Genomic DNA, 12,962 nt, shown 5'->3' with positions numbered 1-12,962 from the left:
TCGTTTCATTTCAGCACAGTCATGACTTTACTCTGCGGTGCATTCCTGACACACTTCTTCCTCTGTGTTTCATATTCACTTTGAATCATGTGCTTTTTCCTCAGAATTCACATGAATAAACAGATTTATACGAAACAACAAAACAAGTATGTGTTTGTCAAACTTTGGTTTATTTATAAAATCAACATCTTTTTTCATCTCTGCAGTCCCTCGGTCTCCATTAAAAACAAAAAAGCTTTACTGAAATGTGCGCACAAATAAAAAAAAAACAATCTCAAATAGTGTGAAATTTGGAACGCAGTTTATTTTGTCAGTTTAAATCACCATCATCAGAGTTGAAAAACCGTCAATGTACATTCACGTTATTATATAAATTAAGTAAAACTCTTTAAATAATGTCCTTCCAACTGTGTCTGCTGTGTTTAAGAGTTAAGAATGAAGAAAGAAATTATTAAAATCCCCTTGGGGGACCACACAAACCACACTTAAATAATCTTGATGAAAGTAGTGCTGATGTGTTAAGTGTGTTTTCAGTCACTTTGATTGAATTCTAACATGAAAATACTGGTTTTGAACCTGCATTAAAACCAGAGCGATCAAATAAAATAAAAATCACAGAGCCTGACCTGAAGCTATAAACTCAAAACATTTCCTTCACTTCCTGTGCGAGTTTGGGAGACATGCAGCAGCTCGACTCAGACAGACAGCAGGCTTTGGTTCTGAAACATCCAGCAGTCGTGCAGTCAGATTCTGAAATTGGGGTCAAACCCACCTATTAATCTACAGGAGACATTCTCCAGGGATGGCAGCTGTGACTGCAGGAGGTCCATCGCCGTCATGGAGATGTTCTTGCACTTGGAGATGTCCAGTGTTCTCAGGCGCTTGCAGTGCTGCACCAGGTAAAACAAGGATCTGTGGAGTTTTGAAAGGTCAAAAGCTTAGTTATTAATTACAGCAGTCACAGTAAATGTGTGAGGGGGGTTGTGTGTGTCTCTCACCTGTCCGTGATCTTATTACAAAAGGAGAGGTTGAGATGCTGGAGTCTGCGGAGGTATGGCGCCGCCTGCGCTACTCCCTGGTCGCTGATGTGCGGGCAGTAGCTCAGATTCAGGCTGGTGAGGCTGCGGCAGTGCCGGGCCACCAGCGCCAAGCTCTCGTCTGTGATCTCGGGCAGCATGGAGAGAGACAGACGGTGGAGGTCTGGGTGACGCAACACCTGGAGAACATGAGAAATGATGTCAAGTCATGACTTTAGGTGGTTGTTTTTGTTTAATAATCCTGCTTTACTCTATAAACTGTTAAAGTGAAAGCCCATGGGTCAGGCCAGGTTTGGACAAAAATGGACAAAGGAACAAAGGAGACAAAACAACATGTGGACACCAGTGTGATTGACAGCTGGTATTGTCCTTTAGAACTCTGCAGGTGACATTGTCGAAATTCCAGGTTCAAGAGTCTGTTTTGAAGTTGGACAACTTCAGCCTCGCACCTGTGTGATGCTGCTGTCGGTGAGTTTGGAGCAGGCGCTGAGGTCCAGCTCCTGCAGCCTGTTGAGCGCGAGAAGTGAGGCTCCAGCCTGCTGCTTCAACTGCTCCAAGTCACTCTGCGTCACCAGCCTGGGTCGATCCTCAAAGGACAAATGAGGAGGCTTGAAGAAGCCCATGTTGCCAAATGTCCGCGTGAACTTGGGACCTTTGTCTTTCTGCGATGAAAAGTAAGATTATCAATAAAAAACAAAAAAACAAAAAACTGTAATGTGAAAGAGTAAGAGCAAGCTCGTCTTTAGGTCTCTGACAAACTCCACTAACCATCTTGTTGTCAAGCTCATACTGGATTCTCTCCACCATCCCCAGTAAACCCCAGTCTGTCACTTCTTTGCACCAGCCGAGCCGCAGCACTACCAGCCTCTGCAGGTAGGTGGCGATAGCACACACCGACAGATCTGTCAGATTTACGCATGAGGTCAGGTCCAGCTCACAGAGGGTGTCGCCAAGAAACTGGGCGAGAGAGTAAAGGGCAAGATCCTACAGAGAGAGAAGAAAGATAACTTACTTCCATTTATTCTTCTTACAAATGCAGTCAGTTATAATAAGAATAATAATCTTTTATTGTCCATAGATGTGGAAATGTGTCCATACTTTTCTGGGTGTCGTTGATAATAATACAGATAAAGCATGAAAACACACACACACAAACACTGACTGACCCTGATGTAGGTGCAGCTCTTGAGGCTGAGTGTCTCCAGCTGTGCTCTCGTTGGATCAGGTCCCACAAAACCTTTCACCATCTCTGCTCCGCTGATGTGCAGACACTCGGACAGATCCAGGCTCTTCAGTGACGACACAGACAGCAAGTCAGCGAGGCCTGTGGACAAAGTTGACCCTTCAGTTAAAGACATGATACAGTTTCTGTCAGACAGTGGGTTAGATTTGCCTTTGACTGAGTAAAACTGGGTTCTCTGAAGACATTCATGCTCCTAAAAGGATAAATTATGTTCACGGCTGTAAAAAATGCTTCATTATCCAGGGTCAGAGCTGCACAGTCAGACAAGATAGAGCAAAAATTCCACTCTGACTGACTCAGACCTCAAGTAGTGATGCATTAAACATTAGAAAAGTCTGGTTTACATATTCAAAATAATATTAGGTGTTACAGAAATGGCAGTAAAGATAGAAACAAACATTATATTATGCACAACTTGGGTCACAATAGTTTGTCATCTTTAAAAAGTGGACTGCCACATAAGTGTGTGAAACACTGGAGAACCAATACAGAAGATTTTAACCTCTCTACTGAGTAGGTTCTGGATGGTACAGTAGTTAGCACCATCTAGTGGTGAAGTTGCATATATACAACTGAACACTCCCTTTGTTTTCAAGCATTTTGGAGAACCTACAGAGGCCTCCACATAATACAAAATATATGTAAGGTAAAGAAAAGCAAAAATAAACTCATTAAAACATAATTATGAATATTACATCCAGTTTCTGCTGGACACACAAAAACACCATTACACTACGAGCACCTTTTTCCGTGATCCTCCAGTCGCGGGACAAGGACAGGTGCGTTAGTGACTTCAGGCCCTGTGCTATAGCCTCTACAGACCTGCTGGTCAGCTCAGTGCAGGCGCTGATGTCCAGTCTGCGAAGGTTCGGCTGGTGCTTCACCAGAGCCTCGATTGAATAGTTGGTCAGCTCCTTACAACCATGGAGACGCAGCTCCTCCAAGACCAAACCCTGAATCTGGAGCAAAGGGAATATCACAGAATTAGGCCCATCAGCTCCACACAACTCTCCCTGTTTCTCAACACAACAACATTTTTACGTCATGAGTGAGCAGGCGAGGTGGAAGAAGAAGAAAGTTAAAGTAAAGCGAGACCTCTTCATACAGCAGCATTGTGGCTGAAAACAATGAGACGCAGCCACAAAATGTTTCAGAAGTTGATTTAACTGATAAAGATAAACCTGGATGTTCAGTAGGAGGAGCTAACAGTTGTATTATCATTACAATCTCAAATTCGACATGCCTGCTGCTGTTTCCTTCATCAAGCAGCTCCAATTAAGTTTCCCGAACACAAACTGGACAAGCAACGATATGTTAAAAACAGACTGTTTTGGTAATCAACAGGGGGTGATAAATGTTCTACAAAGTGTTAAAAGGACACTTTGGAAGTGGCTGCTTGAACAGTAAAAGCACAGTTGCAGAGATTTGAAGTATCCTGACCTGTGCAATAGTGCGTAACGACTCGGGGGTGATGGAGGTTCTGCTGAGGTCCAGAGCTACAAGGGTGGACTTCTGCTCCGTCACCAGCCTCTTCAAGTTCCTCAGCGACAGCAGCGCGGACGAGGCCTCGACGGCTCCCACCGGACGCCCCCGATACGGATCGAACTCGAACGCGATGTGGCAGCCGGACAGCGAGAGCCGGCGCAGGCGCGGCGTGCAGCTGGTGAGCCGGTTGAAGGTGAGGTCGGAGAGGTAGCGCAGATCGGACAAGTCCAGCTCCTCCAGACCACAGAGAGCTGACCTCACCTGCAACACAGAATCAAGTTTGACCTTGAAACAATAAAGCTGTGCAACTACAATAATAACCCAGTAAAATACTGAATACCCTCATGGTTTTACGACACACTGCCAACACCTTTGTGTCAGTTGACTGAAGAGGCAGTGAGGTCATACTTGAAGCTTAAAACAAGAGCTATGAACGACCACTAGAGAGGAAGAAGCCAGCCGTTTGGTTTACAGTCAAATATTTGCCCAGTGAGAGAGTGCAAATATTGTTGATATACTCTTCAAGGTTTTGCCATTTTCACTATTGCGTGATGTGTAATACCTGCTGCCGGTGCTCCTCCCTGGACAGAAAGGCTCCAGACATGAAGAGGCTGTCCAGGCCCCTGAGGTCCAGTCTGCGGAGGGAGGTGAGGCAAGGGAGGAGGGTGAGCAGAGACGCCTCTGTGATACTGCTGCCAGGCAGAGCCAAGCTCTCCAGTTTGGAGCCCAGACACAGACCCACCTGAGGAGGGAAGGCACAGTTTCATTCATCTCCTACTTTGCTTTAATATCAGTAACTCATGCAAACATTACGTCCTCTCTGCTATAAATATAAACCTGCATCGTCTTCCCGTTAGGGGAGTGGGAGTGATGGTTGTAAGTGACAACACCCAACTGATTCAAATAAGTCCAACTGTCACAATGACAAGTAAACTTAGACTTTATGAACACACAAACACACTGTATGTATTGGGGATTTTTGGAAAAGTTTTCTAATTTTTCAGCTTTTTAAATGTGAATATTTATGGTTTATATATAAACCATATATCCATATATCAAAAGAAGTCATTAAAACTTACTAATTTTGACTAATTAAAACAAGACATTTCTGAACATCATCATCTTCAGGTTTGGTAAACACCACTCAACATTTTTCAACATTATCTGAAATTTTACGGACCGACTAAGTACTTCAAGAAAATAACTGAAAGATTAATAGATTATGAAAATAATCATTTGTAGCAACCCAAATATGTATGTATGTATGTATATATTTACTATACTATACAAATTCAGGATTGTGCCTTGTGGCATTTTCTTCCTGAATAAATGAATAAAACTAAGGTATGCTCAACAGTTTTTTTTTTTAAAAAGGCTTTCATTAGTCCTGTGGGTGAAATATTTCTTTCCACACACACAAAAAGGGCGCATGTGATCGGTTGAATGGAAAATGAAAAACTAATTTAAACATTTTGCCAGAGGCTTATTTGAGTTTAACAGAGGGAAGGAGCTCATTCGGAAAATATTCAAAACTGCAAAGCAGCGACGGGTGATTGCGTGGGCCCAACAGAGGCAATAAAAGTCATCGCAACAAGTTTCAAGAAGACGTGAGACCAGCAGTCACATGTTTGTTTCAACACCATGAAATCTGCAGTAAAGTACACTGAGCATGCATACATGTCGGTGTAGGTAGAAAGCCGTTTTCTTAGATTCAGAAAGTAGACTACGGCTAACAAGAACCAACACATTCCCGTAATTTGGAAACTAGTGTTTCGAGTTTTCCATATCACACTTTCCTCCCTTACTGATTTTAAAGTAATTGTAGCATCTGTGGTTCATCCTGTCCAGACTAAAACCCAGCTGCATTGTTTTCAAACATTTATGGTAACATTCGACCTAAGTAACTAAGTCTTCATATAACAGCATTTCTATAACGTTATATATAGATATATATATATATATATATATATATTTATATATATCTATATATACACATATATATTAAAACAAGCCCTCTGATTTTTCAGCTTCTTAATTGTGAATATGTTCTATTTTCTTTGCTCCATACAACAAGTATTTTGTTTGTTTGTGGACAAAATAGTCAGTATACTTCACCTCCAGCAGCAGTGATTTGGACATGCTGAAGCCATCCAGCTGGCTGATAATCAGACTGCAGCGGGACCTTCTGCTCAGACCCCTCACTAGCTCCAGGGATGAGGCTGAGGCGGGAAAACAGAACATGGCGTTCTTCTACACAAAGACAAACACGTGTCAAAACACTCATTAGGACTGTATCTATACATCCTAGGGGGAACTTGCTGAACATATATATATCATGTGCATTCTGGTACACTAGTGTAGTGCCCGAAGCAAATCACCTGGAAGCGCAGGTCCTGGCTGGCATCGTACCAGCTGCGGCAAACCAGCGAGGCTTCCTTCCTGTCTGAGGCGTGAAGGAAGCTCAGGATATAAACTATGACCTACAGCAAACACAGACACACCTGTTAAGTATTGAATTCAAGTGTTTCAATTAGGCTTTGGGCTCGAATGAAGGACAATCTTAACGCTTCCTTTTCTATTCCAACATGACTGTGCCCGAGAACGCAAAGCACAGACTATAAAGACATGGTTTGGCCATCGAGCACGTTTGGGATGAACTGGATGAACTTCTCATCCAACGTCAGTGCCTGACCTCATAAATGCTCTACATAATTAAATTAATAGACACAAATTCACATTAAAAACACAATACCAAGAGGAAAGCCTACCAAGAAGTGTGGAAGCTGTTTTAGCCACAAAAGGAAGGCCATCAACAGGTCCCTGTTGGTGTAATGTGTCCAAATACTTTTGTCCATGTAGTTTGTTGTTTTTCTCAGATATGTCTGTCTTTCAAATCTGCACTGTATTACATATTTGAAATAGAAAAAATGTATAAACTTAACATCAGATATGTGAGAACAAAATGTGCAAACTGTCATAATTAATAATGCAAATCGCCTCAGTTTCCGTTACAACTCATTTCAATACAAGAATCGTTTGCATACATGGGAGACTTCAGAGAACATATTATTTTGTATCAAATACTTCAATGTCATGTATTTTTGTAGTAAAATATTCATATGCAATAGAATTTCTTTGAAACAACATGACCCCATAAGAATACAATAAGTGAGGTTCTGCTGCAGACTGGACGCCATGATGCTTGGTGCCTACTTTAATTTAAAGATGACTACTTGATTATGTCTTTAATAGAGGTTGAGCACGCACCAATAACAGTTTCAGCTGTAGGCTAAATTATGCAACTGTACTGAAAACCAAGAAAGTAAATAAAGATACTTAAGGATGAGTTCCTATTTTTAGTATTTTGAAAAATACAGTATTTTATTTCGATACATGGTGTGGCTGCTCTATGTTGCTATTAGTTGAGTATTTGGTATTTTATTTTTAAATACATTTAGATGTTTTTGCCCATTCCTGCCTCTGGTAATGGTATCTCAAAGACTATAGCACTCTTTGGTGGCATTTCCTTTGTGTCACTTAAATAAAATAAACTTTTGCGTGAGATTTTGGTGCACTAAGACCCATTCAAATCATGTTTCTGGGAGCAAAATTACATCCAAAAGTGATCATAAAAAAAATCAACTGAACAGATTAAGATTTTTTTGTGTATGGAAGACTTTAGTGAATATAAGAAATGTCATTTGAAAGGTCAAAAATGACACCACTTTCTCTTTATTTTCTTTTTAAATGACCCCCTCTTCATACTCACAGATAAACACATTCGTTTATTAATTCATTCATTCACTCGTCCCACTTTCTTCTTTAAAAAAAAAAAATGAGTGAGGGCAACAATTTGCGACTCTTACTTTTACTTTTAACAATTTTTCGTTCAACATGTGACTGTGGTGAATTGTTTAATACTGTTTGTTGTTGATATTTCTCTTCTTGTTGTTTGCGTGTCCTGTTTTTTGTGCCCCATTGTTGTGCTACATCTTGCCCAGGTCGTCATTGTAAATGAGAATTGCTTCTCAACTGATTTACTTGGTTAAATACGGGTAAATGATAATAAAACACTACTGACAGGGACAGTCTGTCTGTTTGTCTGTCTGTGTCTGTCACTCACCTCCACTGGGAGCTCAGGTGTGTCCTTCACCTCCTCTAAATGAATGTCGCCCATTTCAGTTCAGTTTGTCCTTCGTTGTTTTAAATGTCTCCACATCACCTCACACTCAGCTAGCCGCCCACTAGCTAGCTGCTGCACAAGTGTACTAATAATAAACAAACGTATGTTAGCGTTTTTAAAGCTAACAGCTACGTAGCCGTTAGGTCTTCTGGGTACACTGGCAGCCTCCCCGTCCTTTACAGTCTTCACAGCCGGCTGTCATCTCTCTCTCTCGGCCACCTTACACATTACGTTATTGTCAATACAGTCAAAGGTTTGAGCGTTTCCGTCTGAGAGTGACTCGACTGGATCAGCTGACCGAAGAGGAAAAACACTGTGACGTCACGGAGCGGGTCTTTATGGGACATGAAGTTTTTTACTCGTTTTCCCTTTAACACTCACTATGACTCAGTTAAAGATAGTTGGTACGTTTTAAACCACGCTTATTGCTATCCGTAAGTGCATGAAAATAAAATATTGTTTTGTTCTAATGGACAAAGTGCCACAAAGTGTCACAAGTTTCCCTCTAGAGTAGTAAAAACTGGTGTCTTACTGGCTGCCATTCGTGTGTGAGCTCTAAATATACAAGCTTAAATTTACAAAAAAATGTTAATAAAGGAACTCAAAGACCCGGGTTTGCAACCTGGTCAGAACAAGGGCCTTTCTGCATGACGTTTGCATGTTCTCCCCGTGTGTGTGGGTTTCCTATGGGTTCCTTCCACAGTACAAATACGTGCAGATTTGGGGTTTAGGTAAATTGTACACTCTAAATTGATCATAGGTGTGAGTGTGAGAGTGAATGGTTGTTTGTTTATGTGGCCCTGTGATGGACTGGCAACTTGTCCAGGGTGTACCCCGCATATCACACTATGTCAGCTCAGAATGGCACAGCAGCCCCCGCGACCCTCATCTGGAGGATAATGCGGACGGATTTTTACAAGCAGTTCTTTGCAGATTTAGCTTATGGTTCTGGGATTGGCACCAGCAGCCCTGGATGATCAGATAATAAACTGTGATGCATTTTCAAGGGATTACACTGTAGTCTCCTTAATCTCTAAACAGCAGTACCAGTTGCTGTTTGCACAGTTGTGATATATAATAAATATACATATATATTCTTCATGATAACTAGTATTAATGTCATGATTGAGACAAATCTCAAAAGCAGACAAACACAAATAAATTATTTAAAAACTTCGTTTAGAGTGACCAGAGTGAGTGACAGTGAATCCAAGAAGCAGAGGGTCATTTTAGAGAGCACATTTCTGTTGATAAAACCCACTTTAAGTTACTGGCAAACTGGTTAACATGGGCGGAACCTGTAGCGTGCATGGTACAATGGTCTAGCAGGGACTGGCAGTAGGAGCAGGCTTTTTAAAGTGGGTTGATTGGAGCGATATGCAGGTGTTCTTGATTGCTGATGGTGAGCAGGTGTGAGGAGAACAAGGAGAAAGAAAGGGACACGCCCACTCATCCAAAAAAGGTAAAAATACTCACAGGAGTTTCGTTAAAATTATGAGCTGCTCTGATTAATGAGTATTCCTACATGGAATACTTACACATACTCTATATTTTGATATTCAATTTTCCTCCAAATGACTTTAATATGTCCTTCACCATTGGAAATGGAGCTTACACCATTGAATGTATTGCAGCAATGCTGTTATTGTTTCGTCGTGAAGTTCAGCATTGAATTTGCATCATTAATAATAACCTAATAAGTGTTAATTCTGGTGTGTGTGTAAAGGTAAATGAGAACAGGTCAGTATGACATGTTTTTTACGGCCAACAGTGGAAGTAACAGTAAGTTATTCTTTAATAAATGTACAATTACAAGCATGACAGTCCTGTTCATTTGACGCAGGACATTACAATATATACAAGATGGACATAGTCTTCCAGTTTCCTTCTGAAGCCAACCAGGATATAATATATATATATATATACATATATGTGTGTATATATGTATATATATATATGTTGAATAGCAACCAAATTTGCTGGTTGCAAAAGAAGTCTACAGTAAATTAGTTTCAAATTCTCACTTCATTTTCCTGAGTAGTTGATTTAAATCACTTATTTAATCGCAGGTCTTATTCAATAGGACATGATGTCAATTTTGTATGTTACTTTTCCTGTTTAGAGAAAAATAAACACGGCACATATAGAGTGCAAAACCTCAACAACGCGTTAGTCAAATCACCAGTCTTGAGGCTCCAAACTGGGAGTTATCAGTTCACAAAGTGAGCTTTAGCTTCGCCTACACACACACAAGGAAACAGCGCTGTGGTTGACAGTTCAAACTGTGGAAACACATTCTGCCTGGAATCAGAAAAAAGTGGCGGCCAGCACATGTTGGTTGTTCCACAGCTGTTGCTTCCTGTTCATTTCTGCTGCATTTGGTTTTGTGGTTGCTTGTTTTGCAGTAAGTTGTGTTGTTTGTCAGGCTTTTTGACCTAAATGGATAACTGTCGGTCAGACATCAGGACTCAGGGGGGAATATAATTATGTTGAATTGATTTAAACAGAATTCACAAAAAAAAACAGATCTATGTGACAAAAAAAAAGTTGGAATACATTATTATTTATATACACAAACACAAACACTGTTTTTAACAGTCCATTAAATGCAAGCATCCCTCTCTGTCTCACTACAACACACACACACACACACACATACACACACAAGCACACAACATCCATATTCCTCTCTAGACACTGTCTGGCAGTATGGTTAGCTGGTTTTACGGGTCGGTCCTCTAAAACTGTACATGATAATCAAACAATCGAAAAAAACATGACGTTTCTTACACCACTGACTCATAAAACACATTTACAACACAAATTTAACGTAAAGCATTTACACAATTCATGTACAAAGCAGGAAAGCGTCTGGGTTTTTTTCATTTGCAGAACTGTTGAAATATGATCAATCTATTGTTAAAAACAAAAAGAATCAAATATTTTATGACATGTGAGAACGCAAAATCCACTATACATGATATTTGATCATACTCATCTTGATGATATGATAGTGAGACAAAATCTATACTCTTTGCAGTCAATACACTGTATCTGATGATGGAAGTGCCTCATGGTGTGAAAGCCTTAAACCAGAGCTTCTTAATCCTGGTCCTGATGGATGACCCACTTTCCTGCACGTTTAGAGTTTTAGAGCTTCCTGATGAGCTAACATTTGAATCAGGTGTAGTAGGGAAATGTCTAAATCATGCAGGGCAGTGGTTCATCCCCAGGACCAGGATTGAGTAACCCTGCCTTAAACTAACATTTAGTCAGTCTAAATGACTAATAATAACATCAGCACAACACAGAGTTACTTTAACTAACTGTAATTTGTTTTTCATAACACTTATGAAAATGTTGTGTTACACTTTTAATCGTATTTGTTGAAGTCCTCTTCACATCTTAATAACTACCGATAAATAAAAGTGACTATAACAGTGATTGTTGACTGAAGCCTCATGATGAGCCTTTGATGTTATTTAAGTCAAAAAATATTATTTTATTGTTACATTCATATGCATTGATTATTATGGGTAATGTGCTTTGTTTTGCATTCAATACAAAGGTTATTTCTTGCCTGTTTTTGAAATACATATATAATTTGTATGGAAATAGTTGATCCTTTCCGTCTTGTGAAATGATCGCGTTGTGATTTAAGGTTTCAGTTTCATAGGATTTTCAAAATTTTAAAATGTGGTGTGAAATTCTTAAGTTCGGGAATCAACTGTTTCAAATAAAAGGGCGACTGAACAGAATTCGGATCAGTAATAACAAAGCTCTTTCATGCAGCTCTCTCTCCTACACTTCAGACAGTGTGTGTTCTGTGTCTTTTGTGGGCGGAGCTTTGATGAGAGGACAGACGATAATATCAGTTACAGTTTAGCCTGCCATTGCAACTCCTGCTACACAAGGGTTAGGGTTACAAGATTTCAAGAAAATAACATTAAAAGTGTTTCAGACATGTGTTCCAGATTTAAGCTTCAAATTACAAGGAAAAAAACTCCTTGTATTTCAATAGGGTTCTATGTACTTTGTGCTCGAACCCTAATAAAAATAAAATACAAATAAATAAGGCGCATCGAGGTTGAACTTTACAAAATAGTGTGTAAACATTTAGCGGACAACAACAGCAAAAACATTGTCTCATTTCGTCTTTGTAGAAAGACAAGTGGAGCTAACTGTTATTACTTAATCATGCTCTGAAACAAAGAGTTCAGAAATGTAAACTTGTGTGCAGATAATGAAGGTGTGAATAAACAGAGGAGATAACCAGGTAAGGAAGGACTTCTCCTACATCAAATGAAAATCTGTGAGAGCTAAACAACCTGAAACTGTGTCAGAGGGGAGAACAATCTGTTGTTCAACCTCTGAGGTTAAACAGGTTTTTTCCACCAGTTAGTCAGAACTGAAGAAGCCTCTTGGATGAAGGTGAAAGGTCTTCACATCCAGTTATGATCCAGATAATGACTGAGAACCTTACCAGACAATAAAAGTGAGGGTTGAAGAAGTGCAAAAAAATAGGAGAAATAGATTGCGTTTTCCAGTGGTATAGTTTTATCACAAAAACCTAACAACTGCACTGCAAGCTCATAATAGTGGATGACAATAGGAAAGTAAAGGTTTTGTTAATTAATTAATTTACTTAAATATATGTACATATATATCTATGTATATATATATATATAGATACCACCCTTCACTCTTCTCATATTTGTTTTGCACCACCTTCTCACCTCTCTTTCCTTCCTTCCTGCCTAACTTCCCCATCATTTTTCCTCGAACCACTCTCGTTGCCTTTATCCTCCACAGCATCCTCCGTGGAGCTGTTGCTATGGCAGCGGTTAAGTGTCATAGAACTGGCAAAGATGGGCGAGGGCGTGTCTCCATCTCTTTCAGGCCCAGAGCTGGAAGTGGGAGATGGAGGAGGCTGGGAAGATGAGACAGAGAGCTGGAAGAAGAGAGGAATAGTTTGTGCACTGTGGTGAACTTTATCCTGATTTTTTAATGCACA

The 12,962-nt window shown here is 40.1% G+C and overlaps 2 protein-coding genes across 3 annotated transcripts in view; both read right to left on the bottom strand.

Moving 5' to 3' along the window:
- Positions 1-284: 284 nt before the first annotated feature.
- Positions 285-8,237, bottom strand: lrrc29 (leucine rich repeat containing 29). 2 transcript variants are annotated; one of them, XM_044016202.1, is made up of 11 exons: positions 7,889-8,237; positions 6,144-6,245; positions 5,881-6,015; positions 4,328-4,507; positions 3,721-4,026; positions 3,023-3,239; positions 2,204-2,361; positions 1,806-2,021; positions 1,487-1,699; positions 999-1,216; positions 285-912 (listed from the first exon to the last, which is right to left on the bottom strand). In XM_044016202.1, the coding sequence occupies exons 1-11, from the start codon at positions 7,940-7,942 to the stop codon at positions 744-746; spliced, it is 1,968 nt and encodes a 655-aa protein (XP_043872137.1). In that variant the 5' UTR covers positions 7,943-8,237; the 3' UTR covers positions 285-743. The 2 variants fall into 2 exon arrangements, with proteins under 2 accessions (XP_043872137.1, XP_043872138.1); XM_044016203.1 differs by having other exon boundaries at positions 5,881-6,012.
- A 2,257-nt stretch (positions 8,238-10,494) lies between these two features.
- Positions 10,495-12,962, bottom strand: part of LOC122761004 (cyclic nucleotide-gated cation channel beta-1-like) — a 28,704-nt gene continuing 26,236 nt past the window's right edge. The window contains 1 exon segment of the mRNA XM_044016204.1: positions 10,495-12,899. Coding sequence (XP_043872139.1) covers positions 12,681-12,899 — 219 coding nt within the window. The 3' untranslated portion in view covers positions 10,495-12,680.

Source organism: Solea senegalensis, unplaced genomic scaffold (genome assembly GCF_019176455.1).
Source record: "Solea senegalensis isolate Sse05_10M unplaced genomic scaffold, IFAPA_SoseM_1 scf7180000014299, whole genome shotgun sequence".
NCBI classification, from domain to species: Eukaryota; Metazoa; Chordata; class Actinopteri; order Pleuronectiformes; family Soleidae; genus Solea; species Solea senegalensis.
Note: the sequence above shows the minus strand (reverse complement) of the source record. Positions and strands in the feature narration are given on the sequence as shown.